Below are 22,053 nucleotides of genomic sequence, written 5' to 3'. Positions count from 1 at the left end.
GAGGACAGGGAGGCTGGATCTCTTGAGGACACTGCTCACCCCCTGCCAGAGTTGTGCAGCTGAAGGTCTTCCCTTCCCCAGGGGGCACCCCTTGAATCCAATCTCCATGGGCCACAAGTGGCAGCGTTCCAGTCTCCATCCAGTCCCAACATATGGGGCACTTGGCCTGTGGCTGCCCCAAAGCCAAAGCACCCCATGGCTCCCCTCCATGGGCACCCTGGGGTTCTGGGCTCCCTGCCGTGGGCACCCTGGACCCTCTCCCTCAGCAGTGCAGCCCTTGATGGGGTTTGTGGCCAAGGTGTCCCCCTTGTCCTCCCTGCCCACCAGATGTCTGCAGACAGGCCCAGGATGAGCCCAGAACTGTTTCCCTGTAGCCTGTTGGAAAGAGCACAGCAGGTTCTTAACATCTTTATTAGCTGCTTGGTTGTTTTTTTCCCAACACATTAAATCCTCTCTACAGCAACAGGTTAGTTAATCTGGATTACATACTGCTGTCTCGTGAGTGCTGTGGCCTTGATGTCACTGTGACACGCACAGGTTGCACTCAGACAGGAAAATGCATTAAATTCCGCTGTGACTGGGGAAAATAGGGAAAACCAACAAAACCCAAAAGAACGAACCACCAGGGAAAACCAAACTGACCAACAAAACCAGGGTGAGGAACCAAAGGTGAGCACAGCCAGACCACCTCCAGGGGAACCACACGGCACTGCTGGGACAAGAACACAAGGGTGCATGAACCCAGGAAGGTCAGGGACTGCACCAACTCTTATATGTATCATGTATATAGTTATCTTTATGTATATCATCTGGAAGGACATGCTGAGAAGACAAGAGATCACAGCAGTATCTACAGTAAAAAGGAGCTACGCAGCTTTCAGAGTCACACTGAGAAGGAAGCACACGGCAGAACCAGGTAGGGGACAGATGAGGACACTGGTGTTTTGGGGTGGCCATTTGATAAGGGATGGTCAGGGCACGGGTCTTACGGCAAAAAGCCCTCATACGTGTGCTGGGAGCCCCATGCCCTTCACTGCAGAGTGGGAATGGGGCCTGGGGGCAGGTACTTTGGGGGCTGGTTCTGCTCACCTCGATGGTGGCACCCTGTGGGTCCCCTCCAGGTCCCTGCTCAAGTCCCCCACAAATCACCATGAAGACCTGAGCACCCATTTGCCACTGCCCCTAGTGCGGGAGGACCCGGGCTCTGCACGGGGCAGGGCAGGGTTGGCAGCGGAGGCCGGGTGGGTTGTGCAGTGACACAGCTCTCCATGCCCAGCAGAGACTGGATCCACTGGAGCCAGTGGCTGGATGGGCCCCATGGCTCAGGAGAGCCAAGCCCTTGAGAGACGCCCCGCTCAGCGCGCAGGCAAGATGCTGGATGGATGTGGGGTTCAGGGGTGGCCAATATGGGTCTGGCCAGCTCTGTGGGCAAAGCCAGCCGCTGGTGAGCTCCCCACATCCCCACACTGCCAGCATTCTGCAGTGATGCACCCTGCGGGGCAGAGAGTGCTGAAGGATCCCAGCATTGCAGAGGGGGGTGGGAGCGTCTCATCTTATTGCTCATGGCTCCACTGTGGTGACACCCACAGGCTGTGGTGAAACTGGAGGGGGATTTGCCATGTCACATCCCAAACCTGGTTGCCTCTGGCTAAGAGCTGGGGGTGGAGTGCCAGTGTGGCAGGGACTGAGTGAGTCAGGGCGCACAGCTCCCCTTTATCCCCAAACCCAGGGTAGTGGTGGTGGCAGGTGGTGATTGTCCTTCTTGCAACAAGGGACCAAGGAAGTTCCACCATGGGCAAGAGCAGAGGCAGAGGCTCCATGCCACTCTCCTGCCCTGATGGCTTCTGGAGCAGGGCTGAGCCCACTGCTCCCAGGCAACCCTCAGGGTACATGACCAGGGCATGGGGGCAGTTTGGGGTGTGATTTCTCACAATCCTGGGCCAGCTCCAGGGCAGCAGGTCCTGGGTGTGCTGGGGATCCTGTGCTAGCCCTCCTCAGGAGGACTGGTGGTGAGAATGGGAGCTCCATCCCCGGGAAGGGCCCAGTGACCTCCCCCAGTGAGCACCACTCCCTGTCTCTGCCTTCCTTCTGGCTTGGCCAGATACTGGTTGGTACTGGGGCAACAACCTACCTCCTGTGTCCTCTCCATGTCCTGCTGTCCCATCCCATCCCACCATCCTGTCCAAACCTCACCACCTCGCCCCTGCTCCCCCATCCTGTCCTCGCTGCCACCCACCCTCCCAAGCCAGAGCCAGGCCGATGCTGGGGAGGGTGAGGACTGATGGAGAACCATGGTGATCGCTGGATGGAGCCAGAAGCTGAAGGCCAGGATGCAAAGCCTCTCTCCTTCTCTGGTACCAGACAAGGGGATGAGGCCAACGGCCAAGAAGAGAAATTGACCCCGAAGGAGCGAGGGCCCTGGTGGAGGATGTTGACAGGGCGGGCGGGTGCTGGTGGGATGCTAATGGATAGGAGATGGCTCTGGAGAAGACGTCGGCGGCAGGCATGGACCTCAGCACGATACCTCCATGGTGTGGTTGATCTGCCCCATGGCCTCGGTGCTCTCCGAGTGGGTGCAGGCACGCGGACGGGTGCCATCCACCGAGCTGGCACTGGTGAGGGAGGCTGTGCGGGAGCGCGCCAGCCGGGTCATGCTGGCAGATGGCACTGCACGGGCACACAGACATGAACGGGCTGCTCAGTTCCCTCCAAAGTCTAGCAGGATCTGAGCTGACGACGACTCACACAAGCAAAGCCACAGGTCCCGCTCCCCAAGGCGAATGACACCGGGCACAAGCTTGCAGCATGCAGTGTTGTGACAACACGAGCAAGCTCCAGGCTGGCAAAGGACAGAAGGGCAGGTACAGGGGCCTCTGGACAGGCTGCATACTGGGAATGTCTCCTGGGAATGCAACCACTGGGCATGAGGCAGTGGGGACCCTGGTCGCCATGCTCCGGGCAAGGAGTGAGCCGGATGGGAGCGCTTTGGGCTCACCAGGGTGCGTGAGCACAGTGCCAACCCTCCTGCAGCCAGGATGCCCAGAGGGCTCAGCGCCTGCCCAGCTGAAGGAGGGCACAGTGGGCACTGCCAAGACTTGCCCACTTGATGGAGGATGTCTGTGAATCTCATTTCTCAGCCCCTAGCCATGGGTCAGGGGGCTCATCTCAGGCAAAACGGAGCAAGACAGGGCATTTGGCTGAGAAGGGCCGTTCCAGCACCCAGGCTGCTCCCAAAGGTGCCCAGGCAACTTGAGGGCACAGGCCAGGCGGCACCATGCAGCAGCAGGCACTGAGCAATACCTGAGCCTCCACTCAGCCGCCGATCCTTCAGGTGGGCAACTGGCAGCGGTGGGGTGTGAGAGGGGCAGAGAGGGCAGAGAGACACCATCAGCCAGGATGGCTGCTCTGTGGGGCCAGGAGCCCTCCCAGCCCCATGTGTGCATGCACACGGACCTGCACACACATGTGCGTACATGGACCTTCAGTATATGCGCGCACAAGTATGCACACAGACCTGCACACACACACACATAGACACACATGTGCACACAGACTTGCAAACACACACGTGTACATGGACCTTCACGCATACGCATGCAAAAGTGTGCACACAGACCTGCACACATACATACATACACACGTCTTCATGGACCTACATACACCTATGTGCACACAGACTTGTGCACATGGGCTCTGTGTCTGTGCGTGCACACAGCCCCTGCTTGTGCACACTCACACACACATATCTGTGCACGCATACACAGAGGTGCTGTCCACACACATACGTACACACAGAGCCCTTGTACACACGTCTGTGTGCACGCAGAGCCTGTACATCACACACCCCTATGAACACACAGATAAATACACCATGGACACACATGCAGCTCTCCCTCAGTATGGGAACACCAGGGTACCAGGCTTCTCTCCTACAGCCAGGTCAGCACACACACGCACACGGGCATACACGCATGTGCACACGTGGGCACACTCCAGCCCCATGCCCAGCCCAGCACTCACTGTAGCCCATGCCCTGGAGAAAGTACTTGAAGGCCTCAGTCAGCTTGCCGGGCTGCAGGAGAAAGCAGAGGTGAAGGACAGCACCAGGGCATGTCTCAGGCACAGTATACCCAGTTTGGGGACACTGAGGGGCTCACCTGTGTGACCTGGGGCAGCCCACCGGAGTCAGCCATCTGCAGAGAGAAGGCCCTGCTTAGTTTGGGAAGGAACTTTGCCACCCACCCTGTCACCTGGTACCCAGGATGGCACTGCTGGGGCCACCCTGTTCTCCCTACACCTTCCAGCCCCAAGGCCAGGATGGACCTGGAATGGGGAGATGGGGACACCCTGCAACCCTGGGAAATGGGTACTTGATGGGCAGCAGGGACCTCCTGGCTGCCCCTGCCACCAGCCTACCTTCAGGAAGGTGGTGTTGGTGGGATCCAGCTTGGAGTTACACTCCACCTGCGAGCAAGAGGGGTGATATCAGCACCCTGGGGTGCCCTGAGCCAGGCAGAAGTTGCCCGTGGATAGTGCCACTGGCCTGTGGCACCCCAGTGGCACATCCCACCCAGCCAGGTGGAGATAGGGAGGCAAGCCCTGAGCCCACAGACATGGGACAGAGGGGACCTTCCTCCTGCCTGAGTGTCACACGTGTACAAGCACGGAGGTACACATGCTGGAGGGGGTTGTGCATGCAGTTACACATTACATACAAATGTGGTCACCTGCACCTGAGGCTGATTGTGCAAGTGTGGACAACCATATGCGTGTGTGCAAGCACATGCATGTGCCAGCAGCTCTTTGGGTGCCTGTGGCCAAGCGGGGAGGGTGCCTGTGTGCCAACACACCTGAGTGTGCACACTGTGAGTGCATCGGGGTATCCGACGAAGGGGAGGTTTCCACGTGTGTCACCATGCACGTGCACACATGAGCAGGTAGGTTTGCATATGAGCATGGTCCTGCACATGGGAGCTCACGTGTGCCTGAGCAGGCAGCACACGTGTGTGTGCCCATGTAGTGATGGGCACTACCACCCTGCAGGCACTACCCCATCACTCACCACCCCTTCTTCAGCAGGTGCGTTGTCTCCGACCACCAGCATCACAGGGCAGCTGGAAGTGAGAGGAGGAAAAGGCACGGTCAGGGCTTAGCCTGGGAGGACTCCACTGCTGTGGGAACCCCCATGCCATGCTGGTGCAACTCCTACCGCAGTGTCTTGGCATTGGGCACAGTCCCAGGCCGGTTGATGTCCAGATCCCTGCGGCTGATGGAGGAGAAAGAGGGCAAGTGTGAGCCCATGGGCTGGTGCTGCCACTGATGCCATAGCACAAAATCTGCAGCACTGCTAGCCCTGGAAAGCAGCACCCAGCCCCACTGCCCCAGCACACTATGGATGGAGAACCTCACATCCATCTCTGCCATGACCTCAGCAGGATGCAGCACCCAGTGCAGTAACACGGCTTCCAAGCCCTGCACGATGGGACAGCATCTCTGCCCCCTTCCCCTTCTGCACCCAATGCAGGAGGAGGCCAGGGGACATGCATCCACAGCTGCAGGCTCTGGGACATGGCAAGGCTCTGGCACAGGTACCATCATCCCCGCAGCCCTGGCCAGCACCAGCAGCCAGCTCTGCACCCACTGGGGCCAGGGCTCCCACCAGTGCTGCCGCCTCTCACCTTGATGCAGATGGGGGGCAGACCAGGGCACTCACCTGTTGTACATGTTGAGGAAGAGCTGGAGATTGAACTGGTTCACCACACTGCTGATCTGCTGCCGGTAGCTCTGCACCAGCTCCGTGTTGTTCATCAGCTCCTCCTGTGCCAGCAGGGATAGGCATCAGGGCAGGGATGGGGATCAGGGCAGGGATGGAGATCAGGGCAGGGGATGGAGATTGAGGCAGGGATGGGGATCGGGGCAGGGGATGGAGATTGAGGCAGGGATGGAGATCAGGGCAGGGATAGAGATCAGGGCAGGGATAGAGATTGGGGCAGGGATGGAGATTGGGGCAGGCACTTCCTGGTGCCACACCTCACTGCCCCCAGCCTGCCCATGCCATGCTGGACAGTGGGGCAGAGAGGGAGGATGCTGGGCCATGCAGCTGGGTATGGAGGAGCTGAAGGCAGGATGCAGGCATGAGTCACACACTTGTCAAGGCTAAGCCCCAGATCAGGCAGGAGGGATACAGGCAGGGCTTGACTAACCCCATCCCTGTGGATATGAGGCATGGCCAGTGGCATATGGCAGGACACAGCCCACAGGGACGCGGGGTGAGGGGCTGGTGGCAGGGGACCATCAGGATGCATCAGAATCCCTTACCTGGCTGAAGAGGTGTGACAGGACAGTGTCCGGCAGCGTGCTGGTGAGGCCAGAGAGCTGTGGAGGGAGCAGAGGGAGTTACAGCACCGCTTGGCTGGCTTCTGCCCCAAGGAGTAGGGTCAGGGCTCTGCCCACCTTGGCAGCTGCCCAGTCAATCCAGCCTTTGCCATTGGGGTCGATGTTCATGAGGACCAGTCCTTCAACCAGGTCGGAGAAGATGAGCTGCAGCGAGGAAGACGGGCAGCACTCAGCAGGGAAGGGAGATGTGCCCAAGGCAGCCCCCACCAGCACCACCGCCCACTGCACAAGGAGACCTGTGGCAAGAACTGGCCACCATGGCCATGGCACTGCCATCCCAGCCCCCTATTCCTCCAGGAAGAGCCTGCCCAAGGGTGTCAGCTCCTGCTCTTCCCCATTGCCATGGGCTGACAGCAGCCACGGGCAACTCAGGGCCAGCCCAGCCCAGCCCCAGCTCACCGCAAACTTGGCCAGCACGTAGGCTCCTGCCCCAACACCAATCCCGATCACATACTTGAACCTGGAAAGCAGACAGGTGCATATGGGGGCCAGTGGGCTCCAGCACGGGTTTCCTGGGGCACCCCCCCACCCGCAGCACAAGGACACATGCAGGATGCCAGCTTACTGGGACACCTCCCCAGCCCCAAACACTGCCCTCTGCCCATCTCCCTGTCCAGCACCCCCAGCCAGCAGTGTGGAGGACTTACCCGAAGTGCTGCACCACACTGGGGATCATGGCAGCCAGCTGGTCCATGGATGGGTACTGGTACCTACAGCACAGGGGGCACAGGATGATGTTATGGGATGTAGAGTGGGAAGGCTGGGACAGGGCTGCCTGGAGTAGGCGAGGAACTGTCACCCATCCACAAACCACCCCATGTGGCTAACCCGGGCTTTGACACGGTTCAGACACCTGCAGGCAGAGCACGACTGCTCAGGCAGCAGCACCCCATGGGCAGGAGGGAGACATCCCGGTGGGAAGGGGGTGACATCCTGGTGCAAGGAGGTGACATCCTGTGGGCGTCGTGAGCCCCTGAAACTGGCACCTACCCCTGAGGGAACTGCGAGGCTCCTGTCTGCTGGCCCGGCGCGTCCACGTGGCACACCACAAAGTGCTTTGTGATCTCCTGCATGTCCTCATAATTGAAGAAGGTGTTGAAGCAAAGCTTGTCTGTCAAAGGGCAGGCAAGGATCAGACACTAAACGCCCTGGCACAGGAGCCAGAGAGCATGGAGAGATGTTATCTACCCTCCCACTGTCCTTCAACCAGGAGGTGACATGTCACCAAAGCCCTCCCATCCTTTCCTGCCAGGCTCCTCATCCCCACAGCCACTGCTGTCCAGGCCTGTATGCCTGCTGGTGTTGGGAGGCATGGTGATGGATGGACACAGCCAGGAGAACGAGGAGTTTGGGATGAGCCTTGTCGGCTTGGAGGGATGTGACTGGGGGCTGCAAAGCCCAGAGCTGCAAAACCCTGGGCAGCAGGATCAGCAGCCTGGGGTATTATCAGCCCTACCCAAAATACCCAGCAGGGCCTCAAGGAAACATGGGATTCAAGAAATGGATGCAAATCTCCCTGCTTGGAAACAGTCAAAGAAACAGCCCCAGTGCTGCTGTGGATAGGCCACCACTGTTGCAGTGGGATACAGCCATTGCCAGGGCCTGGAGGGGTTCTGCCCCATGGCACTGGTGCCAGGACAACCCTCCTAAAAGGTGGGGGTGAGGCAGGTTGTAAGGGCCACTGCAGCCAACACGACGCATCCCTGGAAATGAGAGTGCTCATTTCCACCCATGGTGACTCAGCCTCAGCTCCATGGAGCGGGAGATGCTCCTCCCCAAACAGGGCACTGGGCATCCCGGCTCAGCGCAGGGACACAGCCCACGGTCTGGGCTGCAGGTCCAATCATAGAATCACAGAATCAACCAGGTTGGAAAAGACCTTTAAGATCATCAAGCCCAACCATTCCCCAGCACTGCCAAGGCCACCACTGAACCATATCACTAAGGGCCTCGTCTACACGGTTTGGGAACACTTCCAGGGATGGTGACTCCACCACTGCCCTGGGCAGCCTGTTCCAATGCCTGACCGCCCTTTCGGGGAGAAACTGTTCCTAATATCCAGTCTAAACCAGATAGCACAGAATCCCCACATCCAGAGCCCTGGCTCAGGTCCCTCCTTTCCTACTATTCCCGTCTCTTTCAGCCCTCACAACATCCCCCCTGCTCCATGCCCTGGATTCCAACAGGCATGTGGACCCATCCAGCATCCCCTGTGTCCCATCCCTCCTGGTGTAGCCAGGTGCAGCACGGTGGCCAAACACTCCTGGCCTGGGCTTTGGATTGGGCTGAGCATTCAAACCCTTCTGGTGCTTTCAGATACCTGGGGAGACACAATGCAGCCTGGGGACCATCTATGGGAGGAGGCAAAGGAGCCAAGCTGGGGCTTTGGCTGACGTCCTGCACCCAGTGCAGCCCCAGGCTTGCTCCCCTCTGCCCCTGCACCCCATGGCCCAGGGACCTGCACTTACGGTTGAGGCCCACGTCGTGGTATGTCAGGATGGCTGGGCGATTCCCCTTGGGAGAGCCGCGGATGACCACGTGTAGCAGCCCATAGGGGGTCTCAATGTCATGTTCCTGGGGGAAGAGAAGAGATGGGGTGATGCCTGCCTGCTCCAAGACACCCTCACCAGTGCTTCACTGGGCAGTTGGGTCCCATGGGAGCACAAGGGAAAGACAAGAAGCCATCCTGAGGAGAACCCCAGCTTTGGCCATCCCTGTGGTAGCAGAAGGAAGGTAAATCACAGGGAAGGAAAGGGAGGACTTGGAATAAGATAATGGGATTTAGGGTAATGGTGCATCATGGGATGGGATTGTAGGATGGGATTAAGGGATAGAGGTTTGGGATGGAATGGGATAGATGAGATGATCCAAGACAGAGATGAGGATCATGGGACCCGTCCATGGTAGACCCAGGTAGACCACAGCATGGGACAGGAGATCTTCAAAGGCCTGAGACTGAGGGAGTTTGGTAACAGGGTGGGGATGGCAGCATGGCCCAGTTGGCCCGGATTCATTGTACCTGGGACAAACAGGCGGAGGTTGGACATTGCCCTGGCAAACGCTGCAGCCTCACCCCGAAATCACAGCTAAAGTAACTTAAACCCTCCTTGGTGTGATGTGGCTCTGCACCCACACAAAGATCAGGGCTGCCCTGTGCCTCAGTTTTCCTGGCTGGGAGGGCTCACTGCCATCGTCCCCAGCCAGCAAGGGAAACTGAGGCTGCAAGCCCAAATGCTGCCGGGGGACAAGGGACCAGGGTCCCCTCTGGATGCCCATCCCTGCCAGCCAGTGACCACAAAGCCAGGATCTGGCGGGTGCAGGAGCATCATGGGCTGGGCAGGGGGTGCTGGCACTGTTCTCACTGCAGGAACTGGCAGGCCCATGGATGGGCTGGCAGGAGGAGAGCAGGTACATGGATGCTCCCATGGGTTATGTGCCGCCAAGGACTCTGAAGGACACAGGCCTGATGTGGGAGGAACTCCTGAGGACATGGTCTCCTCACTGCAGTGCCTCCCCTCGCTGAGATCCACTGTCCCCAAGGGGATGCAGTGCCTGAGGGCAGCACAAGGGTTCTCTGCTCCCCAAGGGCACCCCAACCCCAGCTGCCCCTCCATAGCACCCCAACCCCATCCATAGCTGCCCCTCCACTCCTCAGGGCTGTACCAAGCAGCAGGCAATGAGCAAGGACATCCCCCTGCACCAATGGATAGGGAAACTGAGGCGGAGGAAGGGCCTGGCCCAAGGTGACAGAGCAGGAGGCATCCATGTAGTCTGATCCTGGGCACAGGGCTACCTCTTTGTCATCATCATGCCCGCAGTCCCTGTCACAGCCCCAGCAGCTGAGGCTGCATTCCCACCCCACATGCCCAAGGTGGTAGCTCCTTCCCCAGCACCTCGTGTCGTTTCCCTCACCCCAAGCCAGGCACACCCCTGCTCATGGTGCAGCCTCTGCAGCATTCCTGGGTACCACAGCCCTGCCCTTTGCCGCAGGGATGCTTGCTGTGGATGGGGGTGGGAGGATCAGGCATGCAGGGGATGCAGGCAGCAAGGAGTGCAGGGCACTGACAACCCATGGCCCTAACAAAAGTGGGGTGAGGTGGAGGGGGGTGCCACAGCACGCATAGGTACCTCGGGCACCCAGCCCTATCCGGGTCACTCACTTCTTGCTGCAGTGCTCAGCCTCCTCTGCACCAGCTTGTTGCCATCACTGCAGAGACCAGAAAGCATCCAAGAGGTTGCTTCAAAACAGCAGGAGACCCTCTCCCTCTGCAGATCTGGGGTGGGGAAGGGGCAACGTGCCACCCATCACCCCATGAGCAGCCTCTCACATTCCTGTGTGCAGCCACACTCAGCCTGGGTGCAGCATCTTGGCTGGGCTTGGGGAGGACGTGCTCAAGGACACTGCGTCCCTGAAGCCTGTGGCACACCAGAGATGCGGCAGCAGGGCTGCGAGAAGGAAAAGCTCCGCAGCAGCAGGTCCCCCCTCACTAATCCCTGCCTGCCCCATGTCAAGCCCTGATGGGAGCAAAGGTCCAGCCTCAGCAAGCAAGGGGGGTACTTGAGGCAAAACTCAGCGAAAACGGAGGGCAGCGAGCACGGAGCGGTGGTACCTACCCCATCCCAGCACTCAGGCATGGTAAGAAACTGGGAGGATGAGGATGCTCAGGCAGGGTGGACCAAGAGCAGGGTCCCGGTGCAGGGCACAGCAGTGCAGTGGGCTGAGTGAAGCAGAGCTCTGCGCTGGCTCAGCCCCTCGCCTGGCTTTATAGCGGAGCCCCAGCCCTGTGCTAAGCCCTGCCTCTGCCTCCCTTCCCCCTCAACACAGGCTGGGCTCCATTGCGGGAGCGCTGTGATGGAGCCAGCACTCAGCCATTGGCTGCCAGTGGAATTATTCATGCTCCAATTGGCCCCAAATATCCTTGTTTATGAAGGAAAAACTGCCTGGCGCCATGCAGAACCTGCTCCATCTTCTCTCCTTGGGTACAGTAGGACAGGCCAGGGTGCCTGGGCACCCAGCACACATGTGTGGCTCCAGCCACATGCAAACATGCAGAATCATGCTGGACCTGCAGCCTGCAGCAGCGCACACACATCAGAAATCACCCCCACACACACTCACAGACATGGGCACAAGCTAAACACACAGGAGAATGTCACATCAGGCATGCGCTGCAGATGCATGTAACCATGCACATCCATGCACAGGAACATGCACCAACACAAGACACACTGTGTCACGTCCCCCTCTCATTTCTGTGAATGCAGACTTTGGGAGAATGAACACAATGAGCCAAGCTGTAGAACACACAACCTCACAAAATGCTTGGGCATACCCCCACATGGGGGCTGGCCCATGTGTCTGTGTTGGTCCACATTCCTGTACATGTATGTGCGTGTTTAAGGAGCATACCTGCTGCATCCTTCTCCTTTGTGCTTCCCAGGTATGCCATAGCTATCACTCATGCCCATGGATGCACAATGATCTGCACACATGCAGAACCTTGTGCACATGTGCACGGGGGGGAACACGTGAACATTGCCCAGATACGTGTGTAACCTTACACAGCAGCATGGCCATCCTGCCTGCTGTGGGATGCTGGCAAGCAGGGGATGCACAGGATTTAGTCCCAACCTGGCCATCAGCAGTGGCAGGTAAATAAAGCAGGAGGAAAGACAACCCAGAAGCGCTGAGGGGTCAGATCCTGTCCCTGGACCGACATGTGCTGTGTATGCACATGCACAGGTGTGTATTCCTGTGTGCACATGCGTACAGGCAGATGTTTTCTCCCCTGATTTCAATGAGGTCTTCCTGCAGCTCGCACCATGGGCGGCCTTGTGCCCCCTGATGGGCAGGATCTGGGTGCCATCCCCTTTATCCTGCCTGACCCTGCCCAGTCCAGCTCAGCACAGCCACCTCCAGAACCACTCCAGCATGAAGCTGGGCAACCACAGATAGGGAAAGAGTGCCATGGTCCCCCAAAGGGGCTGAAGAGCCACAAGCAGTACTGGACCAGGAAAGCATCCAATGGGGACCCTCCAGCCTCCCTGCCCACCGCAGGGATGCTCCATGCTGGAGCATGTCAACACCTCTGCATCATCCCCAGCCTGGCCATGGCTTGCTTCCACCATGGCCTGCATGCACCACAGCCATGGATCTACCATCAGCACACATACAGGCCTCCCCCCATGGCAAAGCCCCATGAGCTCAGCTTCACCCAGCAGGCTTGTTCCTGTGGGGTCTCTGATGCCTAGTAACAGGGCTGAGACCCTTTTCCTTGGGGAAAGCCCTTTCCCTGACCTTGCCTGCCCCAGAGAGGCTTTCCTCTGCACGGCTTTGTCCTGCAGGGAGCTCAGAGCCAAGCCCAAGCACCATCTCTGCTAAGGAAGGATCGTGTGAGGGGTAAGCTCAACTTCCGGGGGGTTCTGGTACAGGTACAAAGCTGTTCATGGGTTCAGGTGGAATTTCTACTGCCTGTGGAGCCAAAGAGCACATGCAGCCACAGCGTCCAGGAAAAAGCTAGAGATGCAGAGGGGCATGACCAGGCAGAAAAAGACAGACAGTGGCAAAATAGAGGGAGAAGGGGTGGAAAAGCTGAGGCGAAGCAAGGCATGAATGCAAAAGGGCTGCACAGCCACAGGAGGGCTGAGGAAGGCTGACTCCACTTGAATGGCACTGAAAGGCATTGCCACCCCACTGGCTACAAGCCCATCTGCTGTCAGGCAGCCCAGAACTCCAGCAGTGCCAGGGCCACCAGGTCCCAGGGCAGAGGCTCCTGCTCCCCGCATTCCAACAACTTGGCTTATTCCAGCAGCCCCAAGGGCTTTACTATGGCTGGTGTGCGAATGGGGGACCCCTGCTCCCCCTCACTGCCCCCCTAGACCAGAGCACCTTGTCAAGGGAGCAGTGATGGCTCTGGGGAGGAGCGGAGGGATGGCCAAGAGTTCAGCAGCGGCTGGATTAAATACCCTGAGGAGGTGAGGGAAAAGTGCAGGGTAAGGGGGGTAAGGGGAGGTTGCCCCCGCACAGCCTGGGGAGCTCATCCCATCCCACCATGAGGCTCTTGGAGAGGAACCAGGAGAGCTCAGGGCCTGGCTGGCTCGGGAATGCTGCTTTGGTCCTTGACCCGGTCATTCTTTGGGTACCAAGGTGCATTGCTGGGGCATTTGCTGCCTGGTCCCACTCCACATGGGCACCAGCAGGGACACGGATCAGCGTCATCATGGGCCAATCCCTGAAATACTGGCATGCAAAGGTTGTCCTGGGAAAGCCGTTGCTCTTTAACATCCCCTGCATGCCAACCAAGCCCTGCCCTGGCACAGGCGAGTGAGGGCCATACTGGTGCCCATGGTGCCTTCCTTACCTCCTCACCGTCATGTCACTGACACCAGGAGCGTTCATTTCCACTCCAGCTGTCAACAAGAACCCTGAGAAGGCAGAGTAAGGACCAGCCCAGCCCCACCCAGCCCCAGCATCTCCCCAGCTTTAGTGTTCCCAGCTTTAGGGCTGCTCGGAACACTGTAATTTCTTTTCCACCACTGCCACCTTTTAATAATTCTGTGGCCTCCAAGAGAGACACCGAAATCTCCCATTCTGCAAACCACCAGCCCAGCATCCTGATGGAAGTCCTTGCCCCTGACACAGCTGTACCCACATGGATGATGGAGACTGAGCAGGCTGGCCCCAGAAGCCCAGGCACCACTCTGGGTCTGTCAAAAGAGGGAAGTGTGCTCCCCTGCTCCTCTCCCAGGATGCATGAAATCCAGATTAATTTCACCCTTGCAGGTGCTGGTGTTTCAGTGCCAGATCTGGCTCAGACAGCGCCATTCAAGCCCACCCTCCTGGTGGCGCAGTCACTGGCAAAGCAGCAACATAGAACCTGAAGCCGGTCACTGGTGTCCCTTGGGAAGGGGGGATGCCTTGGGAGAGGGACAGGCAGCAAGCTGAGGTCTGGCAGCCTCACTGCCTTCCCTCCGCATCTACTGGCACCCTGGTCTCTGTGGGGGGAGCCCGGCGGAGGATGAGCTTGGGCAGAGATGTGACTGTGAAGATCACCAAAGCAGGAGCCCGCACAAGCTGAGCACCGCAAGCCCCGAGGCCATGTCGTGGGGCTCCTACAGAGAGGTGAAATGGAAGTACAAGGTGGGCAGGTGCCAGCCAGGGAGCGGAGGGGCCCTGCTCTCCAAAAGAGAGGGCAGTGCTGAAGCCCTCCAAAAAATAAAGGCTTTCAAACATCCTTATGTAAGCGTGGAGCTGGCACTGCCTGGTAAACCATTGCCATGGCAATGGTGGAGGGGCTGGAAAAGCAGCTCAGCCTTCCTGAGAAGAAATCGACTGTTTTAAAAAGGTTTTGTCGCTGGCCCTTTGCCAAGTGCCCGCAGCCACATTCAGTGCCAGCACAGAGATGTCTGGCATCATCCCCTCCTGCTGGCATCTGCAATAGACGTGCAGCCCCATGCACACTGACCAGGCACTGTGTGCTCATGGAAAGGGGGAACAGCAGCACTCCTGAATCTGTTCAGCACCCTGCAGCCTAGCCTTCCCCAGCCTCAAACTGCTGTCCCCCGTGGGACCTAGGGTGGGTGCACCGCCTGCGGCTGGTCCTACCTTCCAGTCCGTGTCCTCTGTGGAGAGGAAGACATCCGAGTTGTCCTGAGGAGAGAAGGAGCCATTAGGGACAGAGACATCCTCCCTCTTCCCATCCAACTCACGAAGCCCCCTGACACCACCTTGCCAGGGCAGCACTGGCTGCAGAGGGACATGACCCCACACGTGCACACACACACATGCACATCTACAGTATCCAAACACACGCACTACCTGCCAGTGTGTGCACACACGTGTGTATTAGCATGCATGTGCAACATCTGCATGCACATACAATGTCTGGCAGTGTGCACTTGCAGTCTAGAACCCCTCTGTGTGCTGGGCTGCATCCCCAGAATGTGAGCAGGAGGTCGAGGGAGGGGATTCTTCCCCTCTGCTGCTCTTTGGGGAGACTCCCCTTGGAGCACTGTGTGCAGTTCTGGTGTCCCCAGCATATGAGGGACATGGAGCTGCTGGAGCAAGTCCAGAGGAGGCCATGAGGATGATCAGGGGCTGGAGCACCTCCTATATGAAGACAGGCTGAGAAAATTAGGGCTGTTCAGCCTGGAGAAGAGAAGCTGCGTGGAGACCTCAGAGCAGCCTCCCACTATCTGAAGGGAGCCTATAAGGATGCTGGGGAGGACTCTTCATCAGGGACTGTAGTGATAGAACAAGGGGTGATGGGTTTAAACTTACACAGGGGAGATTTAGCTTGGATAAAAGGAAGAAGCTCTTCCCTGTGAGGGTGCTGAGGCGCTGGCACAGGTTGCCCAGAGAAGCTGTGGCTGCCCCATCCCTGGCAGTGTTCAAGGCCACGTTGGACGGGGCTTGGAGCAACCTGGTCTAGTGGAAGGTGTCCCTGCCCATGGCAGGGGGTTGGAACTGGATGAGCTTTAAGGTCCCTTCCAACCCAAACCAGTCTGTGATTCTGGGATTCTATGACCACACCAAATCAGAACGTGTGCTCACCCATGCACATGCAATATCAGCACACATTTACACACATGTACACTGAATGCCACACGTGCAGACACATGCACCCCATACCAGCATGCACACACCTCCCTAAGCTCCCACTTCAGCATCTGCACCAGACTCACCAGCTCGGCATCCTGGCCGCGCAGCAGTGGCTTCTCCTCAGTGAAGCGCAGCTCATGCAGCCCCGCCATGGTCATCTCCTGCAGCAGCAGTCCTGCAATGGAGGTGTCAGGGCAGGTTCTGCTTCCAACCCCTGCACCCCATCCCCTGGATCCCCCCGGGTCTCCCTGCTCATAGGCACAGGACCCAAATCAGCTTCACTCCAAACATCTACCATGGGGACTTGGTGCTTTGGCTTGTCCATGGGCTGCTGCGAGCTCCTCTGCTGGGAGCTGGGGCAGGCACCAGGCAGGCAGTGCCTAGAGGTCCAGTTCTTCCAGTTAAGGTCAGACCAACCTCCAGGGCACAGTCCTAGGCAAATTGGGAGACCAACCTGGTCTGCCCATGCTGGTCACCCTTTAAGCACTGAATTCAGAGCAATAACATCCCAATTCCCACCCCATCCTCCAGCATCACTTGAAGAGAGATAATCCAGCGTTTTGGCTGGGTTCGGGCTGCAGCCAGATACAGGTAGGACAGAAGGAGCTCTCCCTGCACAGCCAGGATGAGGGGTGATGTTTCTCAGCTGTGCTGGGAGGCAGAGGGATGCTCCAAGCAGCAGGGGAGCAGAGAGACAACCTGAAGTTTGTATTGCAACAATGGAGAAAACCAAATGTGGAGCCTTTACCCCCAGATTCTTCTCCTTTCCTGGGAACCAGGTGCTGGCTAGTGGGCAGCTCAGCCCAGAGCTTGCAGGGACAGGCTTCACCATGGTGCTGCCTCTCAGCAGAGGCGTGACACTGGATACTGCTGACCAGGGACTTTGTACCCCCAGCACTGGCATCTCCAAAAACACCCTCAGGCACAAACCCAGCTTAGAAAAGCAGAAAAGAGCCTGTGCCCCCAGTAGCTGGCTCCACACAGAAGGTGACAGACAGGCTCCACTGTGTATAGATGGGGTGGGTAACTGGCAGGTCTTAGTGCAAGGGGGCTGCCTGTGCTCAGGCAGGATCTGGACCTCAGGTGTTTGCCTTTGCTGCCTCCGTTTCCACCCCTTCCCCAAGGCCAAGCCTTCAGACAAGTGCTGCTCTGAATGGGCCAGCACCAGCCCTACCGCCCTCCACTGGCTGCCCACACTCTGCAATGTGCCCAGAGACACCGGGGATGGAATGGGGCTGTGCTAGCACCGCAGCAGGCAGAGATCCTGCTCCATGCACAGCCTCAGCCAAGCCCACTCCACATATATCCACTTTCAAACCTGGGTCAGCCGGGTGAGTGATGTGGAAAGGCCAGGAAATGCCACGAGCATTGCAATGCCACGAGGAATACTGGAGCTGGTCATAAACTCCGCTCAAAGCCGGATTTGCTCCTCTAGCTGGGTTTTCCATTCAGAACTTAAGCAGGCTGTGCCACCTGGCTGCTCTCTGCACACACGGCACTTTGCTCCCTGGGAGCCATCCAACAAACCACAACTTTGGAGGGAGAAACACCACTGCAAAGCCTCCAGGGAGTCCCAGGGCACCCAGCGCTGGGGGTGTCCACGTCACCCCCTGCACCAAGGGCCCCACTGCACAACACCCTAGTGGGGAGAGGTGCCAACAGCCCCATGGAGGGGCACCTGCCTGGGACATGCTGCTCCAGGCTGGACTGCTGCTGGGCAGATGGCTTTGTGCAAGGGGACAGCCCTCATCTGCAGCCCACCAGCACAGCCCAGATGACACAGCCCTGCAAAGCCACCAACTGACAACCCCCCCAATCCCCTGGGGCACCATCCCAGGGTTAAATAACGGGAAGAAAATGAGCATCACCAGTAGCAGGTCTGGAAGAGAGCAGGAGCGTCCCACGCCGAGTGTGGGAACCCGCTGTGTGGCCGCAGCCCCCAGCACGGCTGGGATCAGCACATAGTGTATGGTGAGTGCCTTTAGTAATTAAAGCCTCCAGCTAATATGGGAAGGAGCAAGGGTGGCCCAGCCATGAGGAAAGGCCCCATGACGTTGTTGATGGTGGGGGCAGAGCCCTGCACCAACTGGCATTCTCAGCGTGGGGTGGATGGTCCCCCCAGAGTGGCACTGAGCATGGGAATGGAGCAAGGATCGGTACATCGTGGAGTCCCATGGGTGCAACAGCCTGCAAGCAGGATTCCCGTGGCTGCTTTTCTTCCCATGGCACCCCACAGGTACCCTCGTCCCTGCCCCTGCCAGTGCAACAGTGGGGCTGTGGGCAGCCTTACCCAGCCTGGCTGGGCCACTGTCACCATGGAGGGCTGGTGCAGAAGCCACAGCTCTGGGTCTCCTGGCCAAAACAACTTGGTTCCCATCACGATGGGGCAACGTGACTGGCAACAAGCCCTTTTCCCTGCAGCTCGCCCCAATGCTCCTCCACAGCACCCATCCCCAGGGTGCTGCCCTAAGCGTGCCTGTCTCTGCTCCCACTCTGCCTTCCCACTGCGATGCCACCATTTCCTGGGCACAGCCAAGACACGTCTCCTCCCTAATCCCAAATCAGTCCCAAACCCAGTCCTCTGTTTGGGATGAGCACTCTGCCTTGCTGGGGCCCTGGCATTGCGTATATAGATGGGGATGGAAACAGCCACATTGGCTCACCTTCCCCAGGGATCTGCATCTTATTGGAGGAGAACCAGCTTATGGCAAGGAAATACACTGTTATTATAATTATAATTATTATTATCATCATCATCATGATGAGGCCGTGGGAAGGGTTTAACACCGGGCAGCACGCCTGGTGGAGCTGGAATGCAGGATGAACACCCCCAGCTTGCTCTGCCCCCATGGTGGGGGCACAGGTCTGCACTCCAGCACACCCCTCCCAAAACCAGCCGAATGTGGGGGGCGCGGGAGTGGGCACGACCCGGCCGGGCGGATCTGGTGCCACCGGCGACGGCCTTGAGCATCGCGGGCGTGGGGAGCAGCAGCGCGGGCTCTGCGGGAGGCGGGGGCTAAGGGGAACCGCGACCCCATGCCCGGGGGGCGCAGATGCCGCAGGCATGTTCCAGCAACCCCACACGCACCCCACAACTCACCTCCCGGCCGTTTGCTTGGCGGGTCCCCCGTGCCGGGAGGCTGCCGGCTCCTTGCCGCCCCCCCCCCGCCCCAGCACCACCGGGCTGGGCTTCCCCGCTGCAGCCCTGCACCTCCTGAGCCCCAAAAAGCCGCGTTCCCTGCGCGCGCCCGGGCCGGGCCGTTACCTGTCAGCAGCTCGATCTTGTGCCGGAGAACCTTCATCCCGGTCGGCGGGACCCGGCGGGCGGGAGCGAGCTGAGCCGGGGCCGGTGCCGGTGCCTGTGCCGGTGCCGGTGCGGGGCGCGCAGGGCGGCGCTGGGGCGAGGCTGGGCACAGCCCCGCCGGGCCGGTTCCTCCCCTCGCCGGGGCCGGAGGGTGGGAACGGGGCCGGAAACGAGGGGTGCCAAGAGGACAATGGGCCCGGGCCGGGAATGGGGGAATTAAACGGGAGATGGAGCGCTGGGGCGTCGTAACGGGAGATGGATTGCTAGGGAAGGCGTACACGGGGGGGGGTACACGGGAGACGACGAGCTGGAGGGGGACACGGGAGATGTAGCGCTGGGGGAGGATACGGGAGATGGAACACTGGGAGGGGTACACGGGAGACGAAGGGCGGGGGTGACGACACGGGAGATGGAGCGATGGAGAGAGACACAGGAGATGTAGCGCTGGGGGGGTACACGGGATATGGAGCGCTAGGGGGGGTTCACGGGAAATAGAGCACTGGGAGGGGTAAACGGAAGATGGAGCGATGGGGGGGACAAAGAAGATGGAGCGCTGGGGGGCGACACAGGAGATGGAACACTGGAGGAGTAAACGGGAGATGTAGCACTGGGGGGGGTACAGGCGAGATGTAGCGCTGGGGGTGACACAGGAGATGTAGTGCTGGGGGCGGGTAAACGGGATAGGAAGCACTGGGGGGGAGGGACAGGAGACGGAGCGCTGGTGAGGGTAAACGGGAGATGGAGCGCTGGGGGCACACATCACCCTGTAGTGAACCATGGAGGTCCCAACACTGGACCATGATGGCCAATGGGTCCAGGGGGTCCCTGTGGTCATGGAGCCCCAGGAGCAGCAGACAGCGGAAGCCCTGGGGAGCCCCAGGTATGGGGCCATGGCCAGAGGGTCTGGGGGTCCCCAAAACCAGGGGAAGGTGATGATCAGGGGGGCTTCTAGGACAAGAAGGGACCTGTGCTACCTAGAACAGAGTAATTACAGCCAAGAGGTCTAGGGAGTCTGGGGAGTGGGGACAAAGGAACCGAGAGCATCCAGAAACAAGAATAAGGATGACAAGGTACCTGGGGGTCCTCTGGAGCATGGAGGTGCAGGTTCCCCTGAGCATAGGATGGTCATGGTCAAGGGCCTCAGGTGGTGCCAGGATAAGGCGTACCTGTGTAATGAGGGTCTCCACAGCAGGGCCATGGGTGGTGCCAACAAGTGAGGATGGTGATAGCCATAGTGTCTGATGTACTACTGGGGAGTGGAGGCCATGACTGGAGCAGTGATGATCCTGCACATATTGATGCTGGGGTGGAAGCTCACTGGGCTAGAGCACAAGGTTGTGGGGTGGCTGTTTGGGTCAGGCAAAACCAGGAGGTGTGAACACCGCCATGGGGGTGGTTGGAGAGAGCTGGTCCTACAGTGGGGAAGACGCAGGACCCTCATCATCTGCGTGAGGTGTGGATGCTGGTGGTTGCCCCCTCTGCCCTGGCTGTGATCCTGCATTGTCAGGGGCCACCAGCTCTGCAGGGCAGCCAGTCTGAGGAGGTTTGCCCACCACCTTTGTAATGGTGCCCAAGTTTCTAAAGGAGCCTGGAGCTCCCAGGGTATGAAGCAAGGCTGAACAAGCTGTCCTGAACTGGGACAGCCTGTCCAGCAAGAACAGAGGGCCCCAGTCTGCCCCTACAGCAATCGCTGATTCCAACTTGCCTCCAAGCCAGGCAAGCCCAATCCAAACACTGTTCCTTCCCCTGTACTTCTTTGGTACTGCTTTGATTCATGTTTTCAACAGTTGGGGATATAACAGCCTCCACTCCCAAGTTCACAGACTCATAGAATCCCAGAATCCCAGACTTGTTTGGGTTGGAAGGGACCTCAAAGCTCATCCAGGTCCAATGCCCTGCCATGGGCAGGGACACCTGCCACTAGACCAGGTTGCTCCAAGCCCTGTCCAAGCTGGCCTTGAACACTGCCGTGGATGGAACGTTCACAACCTGCACAACACGTCATTCAGAACTGGCACTTCCCAAAACCTTCCTATGCAGAACCTGCTGAGGACCCCATCACCTGCCCTCCATGGGCTTGTTTCCCCATCAACCCAGCCCCAGGGATGTTCACCTGGGAGGACTCCCAGGGGCAGGGCTGTGGTCTGGTGTCCACAGCACTTGCTCCTCTTCCCTGCTGCGCATATCTGCCAGGAGAGTCCAGGGAAAACATTCCAGATCTCCCTTGCAAAGACAGTGTACATGACTCAGGGCCTGCTGCTGTTACATCCTGCCTTTCAGTGCTATTTACTTGTCAGCATGTGAAAACCAAGGTTTCTTGTAGGTTGTGTGAGGCTCAGGTTTTCCTACACAATGCAAGATGCTGCAAGAGGGTAGGGATCTTGGAGACAACCTTTGGAGGTCCTAGCCAGCTGTGGACCTAGGCTAGCTGTAGAAAAGGATTTCTTAGCACTCCTTGTAACCATCACCCACAGGAGCAGCGCTGGTATTTCAAGGGAGGCTGAACCAGGGTCTTGTTAGCACCACCTTTATCCAGAGATCCAGGTTTGCCCTAACCCTAAATTTTCAGGATGGCAGCGAGTGCCTACAGGTACCCCAGACCTCAACCTCATCGCCCCTCAGCCAGTGGCCAACACAGCTCTGTGCTTCATAGCACCTTTAACTGGTGGGCCACCGGGTGCCTTGTGAATGGCCATGGACAACTCATTCTACAAACACCTCCTGAGGGGCTGGAGGAATGTCTGCTGGTACA

At 58.7% G+C, this 22,053-nt stretch overlaps 1 protein-coding gene across 2 annotated transcripts; it reads right to left on the bottom strand.

The window, feature by feature from the left end:
• Positions 1 to 392: 392 nt before the first annotated feature.
• NDRG4 (NDRG family member 4) lies at positions 393 to 20,791 on the bottom strand. 2 transcript variants are annotated; one of them, XM_030471421.1, is made up of 16 exons: positions 19,263 to 20,791; positions 16,081 to 16,172; positions 15,002 to 15,046; positions 8,865 to 8,970; positions 7,387 to 7,507; positions 7,044 to 7,106; positions 6,796 to 6,856; positions 6,454 to 6,540; positions 6,319 to 6,375; positions 5,714 to 5,817; positions 5,210 to 5,266; positions 5,063 to 5,114; positions 4,417 to 4,464; positions 4,158 to 4,193; positions 4,021 to 4,072; positions 775 to 2,667 (listed from the first exon to the last, which is right to left on the bottom strand). In XM_030471421.1, the coding sequence occupies exons 1-16, from the start codon at positions 20,191 to 20,193 to the stop codon at positions 2,513 to 2,515; spliced, it is 2,067 nt and encodes a 688-aa protein (XP_030327281.1). In that variant the 5' UTR covers positions 20,194 to 20,791; the 3' UTR covers positions 775 to 2,512. The 2 variants fall into 2 exon arrangements, with proteins under 2 accessions (XP_030327282.1, XP_030327281.1); XM_030471422.1 differs by lacking the exons at positions 15,002 to 15,046; positions 16,081 to 16,172; positions 19,263 to 20,791 and adding an exon at positions 11,011 to 11,150 and having other exon boundaries at positions 393 to 2,667.
• Positions 20,792 to 22,053: the final 1,262 nt, after the last annotated feature.

The sequence above is a fragment of the Strigops habroptila genome, chromosome Z (assembly GCF_004027225.2).
Source record: "Strigops habroptila isolate Jane chromosome Z, bStrHab1.2.pri, whole genome shotgun sequence".
Lineage (NCBI taxonomy): Eukaryota > Metazoa > Chordata > Aves > Psittaciformes > Psittacidae > Strigops > Strigops habroptila.
The sequence above is the reverse complement of the archived record's forward strand: the minus strand, read 5'-3'. Positions and strand labels throughout refer to the sequence as shown.